The sequence below is a fragment of the Arvicola amphibius genome, chromosome 1 (genome assembly GCF_903992535.2).
Source record: "Arvicola amphibius chromosome 1, mArvAmp1.2, whole genome shotgun sequence".
Taxonomy (NCBI): Eukaryota; Metazoa; Chordata; class Mammalia; order Rodentia; family Cricetidae; genus Arvicola; species Arvicola amphibius.
Genome location: NC_052047.1, coordinates 190,785,914 through 190,810,000, shown reverse-complemented (window position 1 = coordinate 190,810,000; position 24,087 = coordinate 190,785,914). Strand labels below are relative to the sequence as shown.

Genomic DNA, 24,087 nt, shown 5'->3' with positions numbered 1-24,087 from the left:
CAGTAATTTAAAAACAACATTTTATTCATAATTAATAATTAAGAGAAATGTAAATCAAAGGCACAAATAGTTACTCTATACATTAGAACAGCAATTTCAAGACATATCCAAATCTACAGAAATATGAGTTGCTGACTATACAGAAAAGTTAGAACCTGCTGTTGAGAATTTAAATTGACAATGTGACCAACAGGATTGTGTAGGAAACTAAAATATTATTTTCATATCAGTGAAGAATTTCACTTCTGAATATGCATCAAAGAAATCAGGAGGCTTAAATCTAAATACATCCCTATAACTATTACTGAACCATTCAGTAGATCCACAAAATGGATGAGACCTAAAAGTCCACAAGCGATGAACAGATAACTACTATGAATTTATACAAACAATATATGCAGATTAGATTAAATTGGATAATAAATTATATTAGCCAGTCATGGTATGAAGAAAATTAGCTTTTTTTTCTAAGTGCCTGACAGAAAATAGAAAGTGGAGATCATGTTTAATAGGTTTCAAATTTGAATTTTTTAAAGATAAACGTCTGCTGCTAATAGATGGAAACTATGAATGTCCAACAAACAACATAGTTGTGGTTGATATTGCTGAACTTCAAACTTTAGAACTATTAAATTAATAAATGGCATGCAATATGTCTCTCAGTAACAAAAAATAAGAAAGAAATTCATGACTAATTAAATCAGGTATGCAGATATAGACATAAACTCCTTCATAAAATGGGATTCGTGACAAATGAAAGAATTGGGATCGGGATTAAAATGATGGAAGAGTGAAATTATTCTGTGGTTGAACATATACCTCTATGCAATTACACTTTTCATTTGAAGAACATAATTACTGGATCTGTGCTTCTGTGATCTATTGACTGGGGAACTGACTGAGCATTCACTTTGGAGCTGTCTAGGTGAAGAGAGGAATTGTGTGAAGTGACAAGTCAGCACTGACAAATTGCTAAGATCTGGCTCTGGACTCTGATCTACTCTCCTCTTAGATGCTGATCTCAGATATGGTAGCTGAGAATAACATAATACAATTTTAGGAAAAGATATGTCTTGTGGTAATGCCACCAGGCTACTTTTTACTAAGTGACAAAATGATCATCTCAGGTTTTTAATTAAAAGAAAAATGCTGGGGGCTACCTTTAGAGTTTCTATAACACCTGTAGAAAACAACACAGGAAAATATGAGAAGATATTGAGCAAAGTCTGTTTTTTAATGAATCATGACCTTGGAAGAAATGGATTGGACAGAATCACTAACTATATTCACGAAGGATAATAAGTAGTCAAATGCATTCCTCTGATTTTTTTGTGAAACAACAAAAGTATATCAGAGTGGACCATAATCAAACTGATCAGAATGAAGATTGCTCAAGACATTTAGGAGCACCCATCTCCTACGCTAAGACATCTTTGTTTGTCCTGGATACTGTCCTCGCCTCAGTCAAGGATGGACTTTACCCTATTTGACTCAGCCATAAGCAGTTACTATGACAGAAGGACACACAGACTTACCATTATTGATAATTAATTGAATATTAAGTGTGTTTCAAGATCTAAATAAATATTTTTACATAGACCTAATATATCCCTCCCTAGAAATTTGCCAGATTGTTGCCATTGTCAACCAAACTAAAATAATGGGGAGTTTGTTAAATGCAGGTAGTTTCTAATTCAAGCAAAGATTTTACCAGTAATGCCTATTAGTATTGGTATTTGAATGTACCTGTATACCAACAACAACAAAAAATGTCCTAACTTAGGACCTCTGTAAGAAAGATTTTTGTCACTTTTTAAATAATTAGAACCAAAATTCACAAAGTGTTTGAGGGAAAGGAAGGAATTTCTGTGCATATTTTATTCTGTCAAGGAATACCTTCTGTTTACCACTGTGATTGTTTATATAATTAACCAATCATTATTGAAGTGAAATCTGCTTTAAGATAAAACAGTTCTTTAGAAAGCAACCAGAGAAGAAGCCAGGATTTACAAAGTCAGCAGCTTGGGAGCAGAAAGAAAGAGTTTATAAAGAAACTCTATTAAAGCCCTCAACTTCCCCTTGCTTAAGGTCAGAATATTGCTGCAGGCTGAAATATTACTATATTAAAAATGGGTTCCAACAGTCATCAGTTTTCTTGCTCTTGTCAGGTTTATGCCCATAGTCTTTCTGTTTGATCATTGTTGTGTTAATGGTTGTGAACCAATGAATAATCTGGCACCTAGAGTTCCAAAATAATAAAGAAGGGGGAAGAGATGAATATGTCATCAAAGGAGAGGTTTTGTATATTTTTACATTGGAGGAAGTCAATCTGGTATGACACTATTGATTTGTAGTTGGAAGCAAGAAAATCTATCAGAAAAGTAAACACAGGAACCTAAAACACTTCTTGAAAGTCAAAAGACTCAGAGGGAAAGAAACACAGGAACAAGTTCCATTCACAATGTGTTTGTTACTCTCCTTAAAGTCAAAGTCTATTCCCAGAAGAATATGCTTCAAGGCAAATTATTTTCTAAAATCTACATAATGCATCAAGGTCAGAAAAGAACTGCTTTTTAATCACTTCATGAAAAAATTGTGTTCTTCTAATTTGAATCCTAACAAGAAAAAATATTTTTATCGAGTCAGATCTCTAATTCAAAAGAATATCTTAAATATTTGTGAACTTATATAAGTCAAGTATATAAAGAATAAACATGAAATAGCTGTAGGTAACTTGAGTGAACAGAAAGGAAAGACAAGATAAGGAGGGCAGAATTAAGAGCACTGAGCATGAGTTATAATTATGTTCTGTAAATCCAAAGAATTCACCAAATGTATATCCATATTTTGATGCATTGAAATCATTATAGATGTATGGGTATGTAATGTATCCTTAGATGTGTGAAATTAGTTAAACAGATGTCAATAATGAATCAATGTCTCTTACATTCATAGTCAAAATATTGATTGTCAAGGTAATTTTAAAGTTCCCAAAATTTATAAATATACTTATTAATGACAAATCTATGGTCAAATTTCACAATTTTTGATATTTTTAGTATAACCTAAGAGAGTATTAATTAATTCACATGTGTGGACACAAAGTTCTTGACAACAGCAACATAAAGAAGAAGAGTTTATTCTGGCTAACAGTTTAAGGGAATCCAGTCCATCTTAGTGAGAAAGGCATAGCAGAAGGAGTATGAGACTGCACATACCCTGTTCACAGAGGTTTCTGTCCCACCCAGTCCCACAGCCATTCAGTCCAAAGAAACACACAGAGGTCTACATTAATCATAATCTGGTTGGCCTATTAGCTGAGGCTTCTTATTAACTCTTAAATCTTTCATTAACCCATAATTCTTGTCTGTGTCAAACACATGGTTTGGTACCTTTTATCAGTAAGAAATTTTCATCTTGCCTCCTCAGTGTCTGGGTTACAACTACAAACTGCATCTTTCCTATTCCCAGAATTCTCGAGTTCTTGTTGCTCTGCCTATACTTTCTGCCTGGTCATCCTGCCTATACTTCATGCCTGGCTACTGGCCAATCAGCATTTTATTAAAATAGTAGTAACAAATCTTTACAAGGTACAAGACCATTGTCCCGGAGTAACACCCTCTGTCAGGAAACAGAGAGCAATGCTCAGTCCATTTTCTACTTTAATATATACTAGGACATTAGCCCATGGGATGTTGCACACTTTTAAGGTAAATGTTCCAAATGTAAATAAACTGATCAAAATAGTCCATTTCTAGAAAACCCACAGGCTTGTTTTGTAGGTGGTTCCAGACTGTATCAAGTTCACAATCAGTGCTAACTATCACAGTGAGCATTTGAACTTCCCAGAAAATCAAGTCTCCAGAGAAAATTGTTGAAATTTCAATACAATATTAATTCACTCCTGGTCTCATCATATAATACACTGTCTACCTTTGTTTGCTTCTAACTTAAGTATCTCTTGAGCACCCTATCAGTGTAAACTGTTTTCCAAGGCTCTTGGAGATTAATAATATCCAAAATACCCCATGATATCAGTCTTCATTTTCTCTGTAGTATAAAATAAATCCCATATTTGGTGCGGGACTATTGTCCCTATTTTGTCAATTATGTTTTAAATAAATGCTGATTGTCAGTAGCTAGGCAGGAAGTATAGGCAGGACACCCAGACAGGAAGTAGATGCAGCTCAATGAGAACAGGAGAATTTTGGGAAGAAGGAAGCTCCCTCTGCAGTCCTGTCCAGACACAGAAAAAGCTAGATGGGAAATACTCTGCTGAAAAAGTTACTGAGCCATGTGGCTAACACATATAAAAATAATGGGCTAATGTAAGTTATAAGAGTTAATAAGAAGCCTGAGCTAATGGGCCAATCAGTTTATGATTAATGTAGACCTCTATGTGATTTCTTTGGGACTTAAAAACTGCGGTAACCAGACAGGACAGAAAACTCAAACAACACATATTAAATAAGTGCGTATGAACCTGGGGCTTCAAAAAGAAATGTCAGGTTCTACCATCTCCAACAGGCTAGGCTAGGCCACCTGTCTGATATGCCAATTAAAGTCAAAGGTTATGTAGAAAGAAAAATATGTTCAGTACACACTAGGAAGAAGTTATTGTTTCAATGTTCTTGTCCTGACATAAATTGGGGAGTTAAATAGAAGAATAATTGGGTCAGGAGTTAGAAACATATGGAATTAAGTAGTCCTTGTCAAGCTGTGGTCAGTCCTATCGTGTCATACTTTTGGCACTGCAAGAAGACCAAGAGAAGTCTTTAATGTTTTCGCTGTTTGCAAGGGTCAATCTAGTTTACACAAAGTGCTAAGCTTTGCAGTGTTTAGACGTGTCAAGATTGATAATTGCCTGTCTTCTGGGAATGCCCAAGGTTTTGCTCTTACTGAAATCCAAGGATATTGTGGGTTTGAGACAATGTCTTACCACTGTACTTTCATGTAGCTACAAGTATTTTCCATCCCACTGGTCCCACTGGACTGGGTTCTCTCCACCTACCTGTTCCCAAGGCTGCTTATGAAGTAACCACTCTGCAGCTTAAATATTAATTACATCCTCTTTTGCTAAGGCTCATTATTAACTAACTCTTACATTTTAAATTAGCCCATGGTTAATTACCTCTTGTGTCTTGGGTGGCTACATGATATCTGCCTGACTCCACCTTCTTTTTCTCTGCATAGAGGGCAATCCCATATCACTTTCCATCTTGAAGGGGATTAAGTCATATTAGATTGACACTCTTAAGTAATTAGCATGCCTGTGTGCAGAGGTAAGCATGGAACTCAAAGTAAAGGAAACAGATACAAAATGAATGCAGAGATACTATGCTTTCATCTTCCATTTAGTTACCTTCAGTCTCAAAATAAAGAGTAAATTGTTTTCAACAAAACAACTCTAAAAAATCTTTTTTATTTCTAAGAGTAAAGAGAATAGAGAACATTGGAGTCTCACAGGTTTCTTATGCAGATCTGTTTCCATCCTACAAAAACTGAAACAATGACTCTCAGGAAGATCCTTAGGCAAATGTTGGGGCCAGAATCTGGGCTTTAAGCGCTATTGGTATCTCTCCTTCTCTTACAAGAGTTTGCTAAGAACTATAAACCTGCATTAGTTTTCAAAGTTGGATGATAAGGAAAAAATATACTTTATATATATATTGGTGAATAAGCAAAAGAGACTTCATTTAATCTTTTTTTGCAATGAGAGATTGCTTCAATAGATGAGAAAGATTAAGCTTAATTCACTTAATCAAGAAAATGAAAGTTTTTCACCCTAAAGTGAATTGTGGAAAGATAACATGGGTCAGATATTAGTGAGGAAATTCATAAAAGTGAGTGGTCTATATGTGCTGACTAATTAATTCTATAGAAGTTAGTCTTTATCATTTCATGGAGAATTAGACGAATGGAGATAGCTGCCTTTCTTCCTTCCTTCCTTTGTTCCTTAATGTTCAGATTTCAAAATGACTGCCTCGAACCTTGTGAAGAATACCTAGGTTATGAAAAAAAAAGCCAAAGGATTAGACTATATTTGTAATTCAAGGTTTCTAAACTTAGTAAAATTTTTTAAAGTACAGGTTATGTGTAGGCATTTTCTCTGTTCTTGGCCACTGCTCCCAAATAACCATTTAATATTATTATAGGCTTAATATTATTTATAAATTCCTGGTCAATAGTTCAGGATTATTACTAACTAGCTTTAACAACTTAAATCAACCAATTTCTGTTAATTTATCTGTAACCCTGAGGCTCATGGATTTTATCTCTCCTGCACTTCCTGCTTCCTTTTTGGGGGAGCTGAGAACTATTATATCTCCGTGCTCCCAGAATTCTCTCTGCACTAAAAATCATGCCTAGCCATTGGCCAATCAGTTTTTTATTAGCAACAAGGGCAATATATATTTAAAATGTACAAAAGTTATTCCATAGCAGTTATGGCCAAAGCGTCTAGAGAATTTTGACTAAACATTAGCAGAGCTGGAGGATATATTAAATCTGTCATAGTAAAATGCAAAGGGAGTTAAGAAAAGAATTGAATATGATGTCTAAGAAAATAGACTACAGTTAGTCTTGAAACTGATTCATTTGTCCAAATAACACCTATTTTCTAATGGTTTCTGTAGACAGATTTTTCTTTGGACTTCCAGATTACAAAAAAATCATGGAGATTTATTATTAATTATGAAAGCTCAGCTTATAGCTCAGGCTTATCTTTCTAGCTCTTATATCTTAAATTAACCCATACTTTTAAACCTCCATTTGTTTACATGGATTGGCTCCCTTGATTCTGAATTGTCCATCTTACTTCATCTTCATCTGGCTAGTGAATTGGCCTTTCTTCTTTGTAGAGCTTTCTCTGTCCAGATGTCCCACCCATACCTCATGTCTAGCTATTGGCCATTGTTTTTAAATTAAACCAACCACAGTGATATATCTTCCTAGAGTGTAAAGGAATATTATATAATATTTTACCCCTTTGTCTAAATAAAAAAAATTTAATTTGAACACAGTAAAACCATTTAAAATAAGAACAGTTATTGAATTACATTTACAGTATCTGGTCCCTTTACATTTGAAAAATTTGGAGAAATATCTTTATTATCTATTCTATCTTGATGAATCTAAAGTTCTGTACACATTTTACATGTTATTGTAACCAAGGAAAACTATAAATATCTAGTCTTCAACTCCATCAAAGATCCAGAAAAATATATTACCTGAGTAAACAGGAAATAAAGTGTAAGCTATTTCCAATACTGTTGAAATGAAAAAGACATCTGGCTTCCTGCACAGTCACTCAAGGTTCTTATGCAATACAAGGGCATCCAACCATGACCTACAGGCGTAGAGTATGTGACAGACATTTCTGTGAAGCATGAATTTTCAAGAATTGACCTACCTTGTCTTATCAAAGCTCAGTAGTCACTTTTCTGTGGGCCTTGAAAAATGTTTGGCAGACTTTTCCATGAAGCAGACCTAGCATAACAAGTTTGGTTGTTATAGATGATTAACTACTAACCTGCATTTTAAAATCATCCTTGAATAGTTTTATTGTAATAGCTTTCAAGCACTAGAACTCCACACTTTTAATTGAACTACACAGGTTCAATACAAAGAAAAATATAAAAATATATACAGTGTGTTGTAACAAAAATAATCTTGCATTTGTATCAATATATAAAAATTCAAATCAATGTAATATATTTGAGACCAGTGGCGTTCAAAAGTAGAATCAACAAAATCTACCCTTTCATTCCATCATTTCTATTCTATATTCCCCCTTTTCCCTCCAGAAAGATATCCTTGAATCTAATCTTGTATAGATTTTTTTTTATCACCATTATCAATAAGAACCTGTTACCAACCCCCTTAAATGATGACAAACATCCATAACCCACAGAATGACCAAAAACTACTAATCCCACATCTTGGGAATGTGGGAATCACGTTTTCTAGACTACTCCTTGATGTTTGGAGGGGCGCTGATATATTTCAGGGACCCTGAGAAAATGAGGATTATGGTCAAGTCCTGGAAGATCTATTCATTATATTTGTTGTACAGTCTCTGTGCAAAGAGAAAGCTCGAGGCTTATAAGTACTCCTGGCTAAAATAATCTGCTAGGCTGAACCCTGTCCACCAGCAACATTAAAGCTGTTGTGGATGTAGAACACTTAGGAAAGTGCAACAAAGGCACTCTGGGAGCTAGATCACCTTGGCCACCTGTTTTTGTTGGTATCTGGTCCCTTTGCTCTGAAAACACACAGACTTTCAAAGGTAACATATGTTTCTTCATTAATACAATTATGGACTGTTTGTTGTATATAAGCTAGCCAAAGATTTTTTTTTTGTTTTTTGTTTGAGCAGGTAAAATATATGTCACCTGTCCTATAGTTTTTCAAGATTTAATTCTTTATATCTGTAGTCAGAATTTTCAGGGGGTTTACCTCAATCCAACCTGATTCTCTTTAATCTTGAACAAATAGCCTTGTGTTTTCTGTGGAAACAAACTATGACCTATTCCCCAAAACAATACATTTTCTGACTTTCATTTTCAAGTTACGCCATTCCTAATGTATCTAGGCTGGTTTGATGCGAGTTGCTTCTGCGATCCATTGTATTTCAGCAGTTGTCACTGTTCGTTAGCATTCAAAAATTCAGCATTGACCCAACATTATATTATCCGTGTTCTCTGTGTAATTTCCTTATGAAGATTATACTTTTTATATTATTTCATTTTCTCCTTAAGGACTTTTTTATTATTTATAAACTACTTATTTTTGTGACTGTCTACATTCATTTTGTTTTTATGCCTATGTACATTTTCTAAATGCATTGTAACCTATTAAGAGGATTTCTTCTGTCTGTCTTCATTGAGCATCTATAGCATTCTCTTATCACAAGAAAGTTTTAAACTGCTATGTCAGCTACTGCCACATGCATGGAAAAGCTTAGTACATTGGACTGGTGGCTGGCTCTAGCCCACAGGCCGCCTCATACACCCAGCCTACACAGATGGACTTGGTCACCATATAGATGCTGCATCAAGAAGTAGGATTTGTTCTATTTTTTCAGTTTTTTTTTTTTTTTTTTTTTTTTTTTTTTTTTTTTTTTAGCTTTCTCAAGCCTTAGGTAGATATATGTGGCAGGATATTGAGCACCATATATAGAAAATTTTTTTCTTTGGGTTATCAGCTCTCATAACAAGACATTGAGACTTATTACTAATTATGAAACCTTAGTCTATAGCTTAGATTCGTCCCATTTTTCTTATAACTTAAAATAACCCAGATGTTCCAATGTATGTTCTTTTATGTGGCTCCATTTACTTCACTCTATACTGTCTATCATGATTCCTCTCCATTTGACTGGCCTCTCTGGCACTTTCTTTTTTCCCTAACCCTTATTTTCCAGAAGTTTATCTATACCTCGCACCTAACTATTGACCATTTAGCTTTTATTAAACCAATCACAGTGACACATCTTCACACAGTGTAAAGGAATATTCCACAACAGGTTTCAGCAGTTATATTTCCATTTCTCAGATTACTTATTATGCACATTCTGATCATGTTATTGGGGTTTGAGAAAAAGGCCAAACACTTAACTACTTTCTGTATGAATTGACTCAAGTATGTATACTTTACCTGGGAAGTTGCTATTCATGTACTTTCTTGCTTGTTTGATTCAAATAAAACTGAAAGAATTTCTTACTTTTACTTAAAACTGTTTGGGTTTTGGAATCTTTACCTTTAGAAACTCGCAGAGTTATTTAATGTGTGCAGTGATCCCAGACCAGAAATACCTGGAGCATTCAGAACACAAGAAGTGCTGTCCTGCATACACTTAACCTAGTTTAGGGTTTAATTTTATTCAAGAATAATCCTTTTAGATAGGTACTTGAACAGAAAGAGGATAAAAGGATAAAGTCTATTTCTTGTGTAAAACAGCCTATAGTATCAATGGATCTTAAGTTTTAAATCTCTGTAGTGATTCTGACATGGATTTTCTGGCACCACACAAAGATAATACTGTGTTCAGATCTATTTTTATGGTGAACTACTATGCCTCCTGAACTATAGAATTCACATCTAAAATTTAGCTGGCCTATTTGATGGGCAAGCTCTACAGAGTGAGATCTAAATTTCGCTTTCCAAGGTTATCCCATATCAAGATTATGAACTATCCCTCAGTTTGCTGTCTAAGTTTGGGAACTGTACATGTTGGGATTACTGTTTAATCTCAATATGAGTACAAAGATGTCTGGTTGGCAATACTAGATATACGTGACTCAGATAGATGCCATGGTAGTTATGGAGTTATGTTGCAAACATCAATAAAGTAAAATAAAACATTACTTTTAAAGGAGAAATTGTAGGATGTCTATCATCACAGGTCATTCTTGATATAAATTTTGAAGGAAAAAATAAATAAAACTAGGGGTGTTGGTTTCATAGAAAATTGAAAGCAACTTGAAGATTCACAAAAGAAAGTGAGAAAGAAAGAAGAAGAAAGAAAGAAAGCAAGAAAGGAAAGAAGAAAGAAAGAAAGAAAGAAAGAGAGAGAGGGTAGGGAGGGAGGGAGGAGGGAGGGAGGGAGAGAGAGAGAGAGAGAGAGAGCCGAGAAAGAGAGAGAGAGAGAGAGGAGAGAGAGAGAGGGAGAGGAGAGAAAGAAAGAGGAGAGAGAAAGAAAAGGAGAAATATCAGAAACGGCTTGGATGTCTCAGCAGCTGTGTCAGTGGACAGTCAACTCTGAACACAGATGCAGAGAGAAGGCTGAGAACCTGACAGACAAAAGTTTATTCATGTATGTCCCTGAGCACTGTTTCCTTTTAGAGATATGTGACAAATCAATGGGAAAATATAACAAGTGGCATTTACTCTAGAACATCTTCTATTCCAGAGAATAAGAAGAGGTATAGTTATTAAAAACAACACAACCAATTTTAGTATAAGGTTAGAGGAAAAATATATCAGTATACAGCAGATGAGAAGAAGCAGATGGCTTAGAGTTAGAAGCTGGTTACATCATGTAGAAAGTTGCGTTAAATCATAAAAACTGGATATGAAATCATAAAAAGTAACACGATTATAAGACTGAATAGAGAGACGAGTCTGGCTTGCTATGGAAATAGGAGTCATTTAGAAATACACAAATACAGGAAAATTATTAGCAAGTCCAATGTCAGCTTGCATGTAGTATTTGAAGTATGAATAATGATCTGATAGTGAACGGCCTTGGGTTAGTCAAGAGAACTTCACTGACAACTGAAGGTGGAGGTATGCTGGTTAGAGATGCTTGGGGAAATGAATGTCTTAGACTATACTTAACTTTTTATTTTTACATCTAAATGAATGTCTTTACTTAATTCAGAAGTGCATGTATATGACTGAAAGATTCTTTCTGATTGCTTGACCATCTGCTATGGTAAGCAATAAAGGGTAAAACCCTTTCACAATAAAAGGGTTTTATATCACAATCTATTTTCAATATCTTTTAGAGTTTACTCCTTTTTTTGAAAATATGAATGAGAATCTACATATTAATAGCGTTGAGAAAACAATTAGTTAATGTATCTGAGCTATTCAGCTGTTTAATTTAATAAGTAAATTTTTTATCATGGCAGGCAAATAACTCTCATTTCTTTTCTATTTTTCCTCCTGTTGAAAATAGACTTTTCTCTCATTTAATGCATGCTATGTTTTCCCTTTCTCTTACTCTCATGACCTCCTGCCTCTCCTTCATCCAGATCCACCTACTTGTCTTTCATTAGAAAATGAATAAGCTTCCAAGGGATTATATATGCATAAAGGATTTGTGGGATGACAAGAAGAAAAATATATAAAGAAAATAAAATAAAAACAGTAAGACAAAACTAAACATAATGGAAAAGTCCTGACATGATCTTCTAAGATACGGAACTTCCAGAGATGCCTTTGTTTTCATTTGTTTATTCTTCATCTACTACTGGGCATGCAACCTACCCTTGAGAGCAGTTTGTTTCCCCAGTGAGATTCCCTAGGGGGAAACTGAAGTTTTATTTGCAAGTGGTTATCAACTACAGATTGCTCCTGAGTTAGGGATGGGGTATGTGTCCACTTCTCCTTTCCCCTCTAGAACAGCAGCAGCTGCAGAACTGGTGCAAGCTCTATGCATTCAGCCTCAGTTTCTGAGTCATATGCATACTTATTGATTTAGAGGGCCTTGCTTTCTTGGTGTTCTCTATTCCTCTGACTCTATATTCTTTACCCCTACTACTGTGCAGGGTTCGCTGAGCTCTTCCGGCAGGAATTTGATGGGGATTTCCCTTTGAGGGCTGAGTGTTTCTAGTTCTTTGACTGTCTGAATAATGTATGGCGATGCTTCTCTGTATTTGTTGCCACCTGAAGTAGAAGGAAACTTCTTTGATGATGGCTGAGCAAGGCACTGATCTATGAGTCATAAAAGATTCATTTTATTGCTATGTTTTTTTTTTTTTTTTAGCAGAATAGTCACATTTTGTTTTAGTCCAGGCCCCCAGGGACTCTAGGCTTAGAGTCCTTGTCACCCAAGAATGTCAGGTATGTGGTCCATTGTAGAAAGTAGGCGTAAGTCAAATCAGAAACTGGTGGGTTACTCTCACAAACTTTGCGCATCATTGCAATAGTAAATCTTTTAGGACATCATTGTAGATCAAAGAGCTTATGGCTGGGTTGGTGTATATATTTCTCTTTGGTAATGTGTGAAGTCTCTGCCAGTACCAAGGATGCTAGAACTTAGGGGTGAAATCTCTACTACTTAAACACCAATGTGGTTTTTCCATGCTTGATAGGTTGTGTAGGTATTTCCTTGTGCAATGAGACCCTGGTCTCAATCTGCAGAGAGAAACCTATGGTTTTGGCAATAGCCCAGTTTGTTTGTATTCCCATGGGGACAATGAACAACAATTCAATTAGATGTAAGATAATATCAGTAATCTAAATTTAATTTAATGACAAGAGATGACCAGTTGGAATTCTATATTTCATTTAGATTACCCTCATATATGTATATATTTTTGGAAGCTTCTATTTTATTAGGTTTCTATACTACCTCTCAAATGACCCTGAGTTTTGGCTGTGTCTTCCTGTATTCCCCCCATCCACCTTTTCCCTCTCCTCCTTCTTTTGATTTTCCCATTCCAGCCCCCCCCCTTATTCATCCATAACTATCTATTCTATTTCCCTTTTCTAGGGAGATTTGTATGTCCCATCCCTACTACTTTACTCTATACTTTAATATTTGTGGATCTATAGATTGTGGTTACTATCACTGACAGTAATCATTCACATATAAGCAAGAACATACCATACTTGTATTTCTGAGTCAAGGTTAATCACTTAGGATATGTTCAAGTTCTATCCATTTACCTCTGAATTTCATGATTTCATTTTCAACATCTGTTTAATACTACATTGTGCAACTATACCACATTTTCTTTATTCATTCTATTCCCATCTTCCTGAGGAACTACCATTCTGATTTTCCTAGATGCTGTACAAGTTTTCATTCCCTTTACTCCACATTCTCAACAATATGATGTGTTATTTTTTATTGCAGAGTCTTAATTTTTATTTAAAAATTTTAATACAATCTTTTTTCAGTTTACATAGCTATTCTCATTCCCACTCCCTCCATTCCTCCCACTTCCTGCACCTTCTACCTACCCACGTTCCCATTCACTCCCCTTAAAGGGTAAGGCTTCCCATGGGGAGTTACCAAAGTCTGATACTTTAATTTGAGGCAAGACCAAGCTCCCCACCACCACTGTACCTAGACTGAGCAATGTATCCCTCCAAAGAGAATGTGCTCCTAGATAACAGTTTAAGCACTAGGGACAAATCCTTGTCCCACTGCCAGTGGCCCCACAGACTGCCCCAGCTACACAACTGTTACACTTGCCTAATTTGATCCTATACCGGTTCACCTGCTATCAGTCCAGACTCAACAAGCTCTCACTAGTTCAGATCAGCTGTTTCTGTGGGTATCACCATTATGGTCTTGATTCCTGTGCTCATATAATCTCTCCTACTGCTCTTGGGCTGGTCTCAGGTAGCTCGGTCCAGTGTTTCTCTGTAGATCTCTGCAACATTTTCCATCAGTTGCTGGTTGAAGGTTCAATAATGACGATTAAGGTAGTCATCAGACTGATTACAAGGAAAGGTCAGGGGCTATTGAGAAACATAGTACTAGGAAATTCCCAGGAATTTTCAAGGATGACCCCAGCTATGACTCTAAGCAGCAGTGGAGAGGATGCCTAAATTGACCTTCCCCTTTAGTCAGGCTAATCTTTAATTTCTAAGAAAATGGCCATCATCATACATAGAGTGGGGAAAGATCTTTACAAAACATTTTTTGTTTGTTTGTTTTGCTCTCTAGAATAACAAGAATACATGTTACAAAATACATGTTACTTACGTCAATTTACATGCATGGGTATTACTTGTTCTCAGGCTGCTGATAGATGCCAGTATTTTTGTTTGTTTGTTTTATTTTTTTGTTTTGTTTTGTTTTGTTTTGTTTGTTTCTTGAGACAAGGTTTCTCTGTAGCTTTGAAGCCTGTCCTGGAACTAGCTCTTGTAGACCAGGCTGGCCTCAAACTCACAGAGATCCACCTGCCTCTGCCTCCCGAGTGCTGGGATTAAAGGCGTGCGCCACCACCGCCTGGCTAGTATTTTTCATAAAACTGTCATAGAAACCTCTATCTGTGAACAGACCATAATCATGACAATTATAGCATTTTTTTACTGTAATAACACTGTAATAATTTTTGTAAGAATTAAGCATCTGATACAATATTAATAGGAAACTGAACAAATTAGGATGCATATATGAAATCTGCACTATAAATCTGTTTTATAAATGATAAGCAAATGTCAGTGGGATGGTTCAGTGTGTAAAATCACTTGCTGCCAAGTCTGAGGGTCCACGTTCAATAGTAATTATAAGAACCCAATTGGTAGAAAGCAGGGAACAAGTCCCATGGCCTTTCTATCCTCTGACTTCCATATGAGAGATGTGGTGCATATACTGTGGGTCAAGCAACAAGCAAACACACACATATATGCATACACATATACACAAATATAAACACATAAATAAATAAATAAAATAATAAATAAATAAATGAATGGAAAGTAGTTAAGGCAATAAGCATGTTCACAGTATGTTAAATGAAATATGCAATTCAATTATTTTCAATTATATGGCTTCCAAATAGTTAATGCATGAATAAATATTTGTATATAGAACTTGGTGAACATTTTAACTGTGAGACAAACAGGAAGGAGTTCCCACTGAATAAAACTGCAATGATGGGACCCAGAATAAATGTTGATTACAATCCAGTAATCAAAAACAATATCCATTTTAACATGAATATAGCATTGTGCACATAAAAAGAGAAAATACATGATGTGGGATTCTGTATGCTATGAATATGTTTTATTACCACTGGTTAATAAAGAAGCTAATTATGACTATGACAAGGCAGAATAGAACAAGGAGGGAATTCCAACCAGAGATAGAGGAGAAAAGAAGGAGGAGTCAGGGAGATGTCATGTAGCTGATGAAGGAGAAGGATTATTCTGGTTTGGGTGGTTGGCAAACAAATGAGCAGTTTCTTTTTACAAATACATAATTTTCCAGAAGGAGCTTTCCGTATATTTTGTATTACAACCCTCTAAAGAGATAGATCATATTTCCTTCATCTTAACAATTCAGTACATAGCTGATGCCTTCCAAACAGTATAATGTTACAGAGGACAGATGAGTAAGTTTTGCAGTGCAGAAACCCAGGATCACTGCCACAGCTGGGTGATTACTGTCAACTCTGCAGGGAGAGATCACATGATGACAGTGCATGACACACCTGCTTTATCACTGCCCACACTCATAGTTTTACCACTCAGGAAAAAAGTAAATACCACTTAGAGATGTTTGAGAAAAAAATGTTTGGACAACATTACATAATGGTATCATCAACGTGTTCCAAATGAAAGTTAAAGAGAAACAAATCAAACAATAGCCTAAGAAAACAGATCAACTAATTGTGATGTGGAATCCTTGTTGAGAGCTCAAGGCAAGGAAAAAAGCATTTGGAAAACTAAGTGGAAATATACTGTGCAATTTAATTAATCATGCTGCATCAACATCAGTATATTAATTGCAACAAACACACCATACTAAGGGAGGATGTTAATAATGTGGTATCCTGGATATGTGCTATGTGACATGACACAATATTTTCACACATTTTCTGTAATTCTAAGAGAGTCCTAAATGTAACAGATTTTTTCTAGGTAGATAAAAATAGGCAAATGTAAAAACAAAACAGTAGTAGAGTCAATATGAACAATGTTTTAACTTTTGTGATAAACAGAAGAAAAACTGAATTTATATTTGTGTACGGTTATATTTACACAAGTTCTAGAAGGAGCTGTAAAAGGTGTATAAAAGCAATTAATTCAATTGAGACTGATAGGAACTTTGTAGATGAGAGCTAGGAGAAAAATATGTGTTTACTTAATTCGTAATATTTTCTGAACTGTTAAATGATATCAAAGAATAAACATAGTAAACATCATGTGCACATTCCTGTGATTACTTACCAGAACAAAGTAAATAACAAGTCCTTGAGAAATTAAATCAGGCCAGTTGAAGGATCCACAACAAAATTGAGCCTTCCCAAATAGATAGAGAGCAATCAGACTTTTTTAGCTTTATCAGAAACAGAATATAATGGCAATTTCAAGGATCATTGCAGCTGTAGTTTCCAGGATAAAATGAAGTTTTCAAGCTATAGAGGGTATACAAGATTAATGTCTAAGACAAAGTGACATGTTAAGCTTCCATATTTCCTTGACTTCTGATGGAACATACAGAAAAACACAAAGTGGCTTGAATCCTTCACCACCTGAGGGAATGTGTTGATCTCTTGGGAACATAAAGACACATTGTGCTCCAGGAACCACTGGCTCTAACCTGAAATAACCCATGATGCAAGTCTCTTAAGGCGACTGGGCCAGACTAGCTCCATGGTTCCTTATAATTGTACAAACACTTTGACAAACAAAGGATAGTTATTAAGGCATTGAATATAGCCATGATCCTAAACACACCTTATCATGAAAGAAGGAAATAGGCTGAGGACAAAAAGCCCTGGATACATCATGATATGCTCAAAGACTTCTCCTTCCAAATTCTCAGGAAAAATCTCATTCTTTCTTATTTTGTCTTCATAGCCAAAGCATACAGTCAACCCTTGGCAAACCCAGGAATCCACTAAGAATTAATGTGTTTTCTGGGATGTGCTCACACTAACATGTCTTCACCACGGTCTCTTTGATGTTAAGCAAGGATATTAATATTAGGAAAAATGAGAGGTATTTAATTAGTTTTTTTCATAATTATTCAGGAATATAACTGTCATCCTGTCTTTAAGCTGAAGTAAATATAGTTCAAGGATGGGATAATCCCTTACAGTATGAAAATATACAAAGAAAACTCAAAGAAAGCTGGGCTAGAGATTCACCATTCTACATTTATCTAGAGAATAATAGAATAAACACCTAGAAAGACTGACTTACCCAGTTTTGGGGGGTTGATTGTTTCAAAGATTTGATCCCACACTTGGGCCACTGGGACAGAACCTGAGAGAATGAGGGTAACTTCTGCAATGCAAACCCCTACACAGCCATCATATCTCTGTGTTGCAAGTGCAGAATGGGTGGATATCCACTTCTCTTCCACATAGGCATCATTGCATGCTAGGCTTGCCCTACTAATTTGAGTTTGATCTTACCAGAAAAAAATAGAGTGAACTTTCAGACTTCATCTAACCAAGAGACCTTGCCAGTTAACTTAGTTTCATTCTACCACCTGATGCATATCAACATATCTATTTAGGAAATGTATTCTTTCTTAGAGGATTCTGTAGCTGCTAATTTAATCTAATAATAACACTATTAAATAACCTCTAGTATTATCTCCATTTCAAATATGTGGAAACTGAGACTTAAGTAAGGAAAATATTTTGGCCAATACCACAAAATTACTATCATCTACAACCATGTCCTGTTCTTTCTTGTTTTTTTCTTTCTGATTTTGGAGATTTTCAAGATAAAAATAATGACCTAATGTTAGAAATAAAAGATGTGGAGATATCTTCCACAAGAACACCAAATAACTTTTAAAGATCATTAAACACCATGAAATTTGCTTATAATTTGAGTTTTCAAAAAACAAAAATGGTTGACTCACCGAGACTCACTGGTCAGCCTGTCTGTGTTAAGCTGAGTTCCAAGCCAATGAAGTATTCTATTTTAAAATATAAGATGAACAATCTGAGAAACGATTGTCAATGTTGTCTTTACAGCCTCTTTTTAATATTTAATCAACCATCTAAGATAAGAAAGAAACCCCGTTTAATGAGTGGATTTGAACAACATAAGGCAAGGGCTTGTGCTCGTGACCTGAGCCCAGTGCTCTTGTATCTCAGACCCTCTCTTCAAGCACTGTATTTCAGGTAGTTTTCTTCAAACTCTAATCAGGAGTGGAGGGAGGTAGGGAAGAATTGCTGAAGTATTTTACTGTCAACTGTCAGCAATAATATTGTGATTTGCCATATCCTAAGTAATTAATGTGCAAAACAAACCCACACCAGTTTGGATTCAAAGGGTTATTTATTTGAGGGGAAAAAACTTACAGAACACCATCCTACACGACAGCCAGGAAAGGAGTCTAGTCGCTGGAGCAAGAGAGCAAGCAGAGGGTTGCCACTGCTTTTTAGAGCGAGAGACCATGCCCCAGTGGGCTGGTATCTCAGCGGCAATTGGCTAACGGAGCGAAAGGAGCTCCTGCAACAAGTAATGCTGGACATATTCGTTGAAATACAACTCTGAAAGTTCCCCTAGTTGAGAATGCTAGCTCAGTTATTTTCCACTTCAGTTCATGTGGTGCATTACTTAAAACTTTACAATGGCAATGTTTACTTCAATTATTTTTTCATTTTAGTTTTAAAATGAATGTATACTTGTACCATTTCTCTTTTTTCTTTTCTCCTAGAAATGTATAAATACAACTGTACAACCCATATAATATGACTTGTATGCATATAATTTTAAGAGGACTACTTTATATTAGATAATCAACTGTACTCTACCCTACAGATAATTAACTCTCCCACTCTCAGCATTCCTTTAGCGCCTGTAGTCCTTTGTTTAGGATTATGGTCCTGTGTAAATATCTCTTTCCTTGTTAATGTCTGTTGGTATCATTCTTGTTCACTTTTCCAGAGCAGCTACAAACAGGAGGTCTCAAAAACATGGCTGCCTATACATGTATATATGTTCACTTTTAAAAGACGAAATGAATATAAATAAAGGGTTTCAGATTGTTTTCAAAAACAAAAGGTTAATTAATAACAGCTCATACTTTCTTGGTAGGCTTGTTAGGAATGCAACCTTAACTAATTTTTCCTGCTTTAGTTGTGGTAACTAAGGTTTATCATATGTTCCTTTCTTCTGAAAACAGTATTAAGTTTGCTTTTCCAGAAACATGAAGAACAAACGAAAATATTCTTCTTTTGAAGGGAAATATCTGGTTGAATAGTAAATTGGATTCTCCAGGAGACAAACAGATAAAGGGTTGGTGTCTGGTGAACTAATTTAACAGTACCTTTTTAATCATCTCCTATGAAAAAGAAATGAAAAATAGGATTAGGAAAATGACTATGTATATCGACCTAACAAAGGCCCCATAAGACCTCTTATAGTGCGTGGGATTCAGTAGTCCTCAATTGTTGTCAATTGACTGACATCGTGTCAGTCATTCCCTCAATATAAGTCATGGATAGTGAATGAATTGAAATGTGGCAGCTTTTTCATGCTGAGAGACTTCCCTTTGATTTTATCTATTCATATTGTTGATTGCAGTAGAACAATAAGATCTTCATGAAAGGGAAATATGGCGACATGTTCTGTTGCTGTACTCTTACTGAACCATAGTTCCACGAGCCTTAACATCTCCCTGTTGACTAAATGGATTGTCATTTCACCGCAGTCATTAAAGGAGCTGCCTCTAAGAGTAAATCTCAAATAATGCTGACCCAGAATCACAGCAGAACTTAGGTAAAGTGAGAAGCATTCTAAGGGACCTGAGGATATGTGTGCTCATTGTGGTTAAACATTTATTTAAATTTCATGACAGTCCTGTGTTGTAACTCCCTCCATACTTGTAATTATGTCTCTTAATTGTACTAAAGGAGGATAGCTCCATGATGTCCTTCCAGGAGAGAGCATAGACACATAGCCTATAGTCACACACACACACACACACACACACACACACACACAAAAAAAAAACCCTCAAAATAGCAATAACACAGATGAAAATGGTTTATTGTTAAACTGGAAGTTTGCGGACTGAGATTCTTGGAGGGAAGTCTCACTCTCTTTTAACCAACTTCTTCGTGACTAAGGACTTCTCAGTTAACCTCATACTCTGATGAAAGGGGAGAGCCTATGCTGCCTTAGACATGTCACTGATAAGGAAATAGATATTTTTCTTTTGTTTTCTTTTTCTCTTTTTTAAATCATTCTTAATTTAATCATTTTGAACAACAACAACAAAATGTATTTATATCACTGACTCCAAAAGTAGGTCATCCTATTATAATTTTTTAATGTTTTTCTTCTGAAATTTTGAAGCAAGGTATCATGTATCTGAAGCTTGCCTACAACCCACTGAATAGTTCAAGCTGGCCTCAAACTCATAATAGGTCAGGTAGCTGCCTGCCGTGGCCTCCTGAATGCTGGGGTAATGGACTAGCCCCACGGGGCTCAACTTTTGTTGTAAATCTATATAAAGATTAAGATAACAAGTCTCGAAAGAAATGTATACATATTTTTTAACCAATGATTCTTCAGCCTGTGATAGAGCTAGCATTCAAGTCAGTTCTTCTGATCCCAAGTGCATAGGAAATAGGGTCCCTCTTTAATGAAGAAGAGGCTGTTTTAAAATAGGCATCCTTGCAGAGTGGGCAGGACCTCCTTGTCTAACTTATTCCACTATCATAAGGAAAAGCTGACTCAGCCTGCTAGCCTGGGCAGCAGCATGAATACTTAAGGGAGGCTTCTAAAAGGCTCCAGTTCACTCTAGGTCATGATGATGTACAAATAGTCCGACATCACTGATGTGGCGGATCAGTTCTTTTCGGGTGGATGGCAGTGTTTAAAGCAGGGTTCAGGACAAAGTGTGTTGTTTGGCAGAGCAGCATTACAGCTTTAGAGAAAAATGACCTATCATTTGTTTTTAACTCTAGTCCCCCCACCCCACTCTGATCCCTAATTTAGTCCCAGGGTTTTCTCTTTAATTTTATAAAAGGGATTATGATTTCGTGGCAGCAGAGAACATAACGTACTTAAGAACTCCAGCCATATGACACATTATTGTAGCAGTGAATGAGGTATTTAGCATTTATATGGTGTTTATTTGCAGTGTGCCTATTCTGATCGCACATTCACACACACATTATAATCCTAATGATCACTCCGTGCTTTTCTATTTGTCATGCTTGTATTTGCAGCATTTGAAATTTGTAATATTAAGTAAAATTAATGCTTATGAAAGCTTGCAGCTGCTTAGTGTTTTCTACTTTTTTTTTTTCCCTGAGAATCTCGGCTTTCTTTCCTGGGAACATAAATCTAAGTCTATCACCACAAAAGCCTTGGAAATAAGTTTAAGATCAGAGATTCTGGGTAGTCCCTCATGGATGGTGGATACAAGAATGATGGTTGGGTATTGATTGGTTGAGAGTTGGGACCACCATTTAAGTCAACACCTTTTTTGAAAGGTCTATTTCTACTTACAAATCTCAAAGATCTCAAATCCCTTTGAATAAGATTTTATTCACTGTTTCAGATCTGGTGAGTGTCTGGAAAAATTTGGGCCAGTCTGGTTCTTTCTTTCTTCTTTTCTTTGCTGCATGATCACTTATGAATTTTCTAGTTTCTTTGTTTTAAGGAGGGAAAATGATGTTGATAACGATGATGACGGTAGAAATAATGATGCTGGCGATACTGCTGCTGATGGTTGTGCTTACCATAGTTATAGTGATGTTGGTAGTGATGGAGATTATGACAATGATTACCAAAACACTGGTGGTAGTGGTAATTGTGGAGGTGATGGTATTGATGACAAGGAGAATGGTGATAGTGATTGTCTTAGTTAAGTTTTCGATTGCCGTGAGGAGACACCATGACCATAGTAACTCTTTCACATACACACACACACACAAAAAAACATTTAACTGATGCTGGGTTATAGTTCAGAGGTTTTTGCCCATTATCATCATGGTGGGACATAATGGCATGAAGGCAGACATGGTGCTGGAGAGGAAGTTGAGAGTTCTACATCTGCATTTAGAGGCAGCAGAAAGAGAGAGTGAGAATGGGCATAGTTTGAACATCTGTAATCTCAAAGGCCACTTCCAGTGACACACTTCATCCAACAAGGCCACACCTACTCCAACAAGGCCACATAGAGTGGTTCTGTTGATGATCAGTAAAACTAAATTATGAAAATAAGTGTTGTGATAGTAGATATTAAACTTATTGATTGATTATTAAGTATATAATAAGAAAGCATATATGCATAACATATTGCCATACATAGTCCATATGTATGCATATGTATATTTACTTTAATATATGTGTAATCTTATTATTCCTCATAATGCCATATCAATTCAAAGTAAATTTTATTCTCGTTTTAGGGAGAACAACTAAATTTTGGAAGGTTCAAGGGACTAGTCCTTGGTTCTATATGTAAGATGTCCTTTTCAGAACAGATAAGTGTACAAGAAAGGAACTGTGAATCTCAAATTTTACCTGAAATCAATTGAATTTAGCAACCAGATACATGCTGGTCATTGAAAACAGAAAGTGATAGTTTAGTATCATCTATGGTCTGCTTCCAGCACTCAGCTTTGTCTTCCCATTTTTCTCTTCTTCAGGTTTTTCCTTGTAAGAATTATTGCCATTTTCTCAGTAACATGTCTTCATAAACCACTTACAATTTTTAGTTTCCTTTCTTTATTTATTTTTCTTTTGTTTTCATTCTTCTTCATTCTCTACTTCTTGTTCTTTTAGATTTCAGACTTCTACTCCATTTCCTAATAAGACTGAAGTGATCCTTCAAAGACTACACTTTAATGGCACAATTCTTATACTAAGATAATGTACTCTGTGGTATCTTATTCTTCTATAAGGAGTATAAATTTTATTCACAGTTAAGACAGAACTGCTTCTCAATTATTTGATCCTGTGGCTGTTGCAAGCTCATTAAATCATCCTCTAGGAGAATGAATGAGGAGCTCGTTAAATTATATTTCATATTGGTAATTTAAAGGGGTATCTCTTTTAGGGAAATTGACATTAAGAAGACATCCCTTGTTGTCTTCTGTTCCCAAAGTTTGTATCTGCTATATTCAAAACTTAATCTAACTTAATGAAATCAGTATGAGGTCCTGAATTGTGGCAATGCTGAAAAGGGTACAGTTTGCTGCAACTACACATTATAAATATAGTGAAGATATGATACATTCCCTCTGTCTGTGATGGTCAATACTTTGAGTTATGTAATTAACAAACCTAGGCCACTAAAGATAATAGAATCTTTCCATGAGATATATCTGAAAATTTCTAGCAAATAAAATGTCCTCAAAAAGTGGTCTCCCTCCTCACAAGGTTGTCTGTCCCCTCCCCTATTCTCATTGAAGAAGGGAAGTGTTGTCTACTGAGAGAAGCTGCCCCGGCAGATTTCCTGAGTCTGTTACAAAAATAGCAACCCTCTGCAAAATCCATAGATGATGAGTCCCCATCACCCTCTTGATTTCACAATAAACAACATGTATTTCTCGTTGAAAAGTGAATTTAAAAAGTAAGTGAAGAGTGTCAGCATGTTGAATATCATTAAGCTGTCAATCACCTTAGCTATCTGTATATATGAAATTAAGCAAGTAATATTCCTCTCCAGTGTTAAACTGGATTGTGAACTAT

The 24,087-nt window shown here is 35.6% G+C and overlaps 1 protein-coding gene across 1 annotated transcript in view; it reads right to left on the bottom strand.

The window, feature by feature from the left end:
- LOC119806357 (nuclear cap-binding protein subunit 2-like) overlaps positions 1-15,924 on the bottom strand; it is a 120,871-nt gene extending 104,947 nt beyond the window's left edge. The window contains exon 1 of the mRNA XM_042054475.1: positions 15,900-15,924. Coding sequence (XP_041910409.1) covers positions 15,900-15,924 — 25 coding nt within the window. The remainder of the gene's footprint in view (positions 1-15,899) is intronic.
- Positions 15,925-24,087: the final 8,163 nt, after the last annotated feature.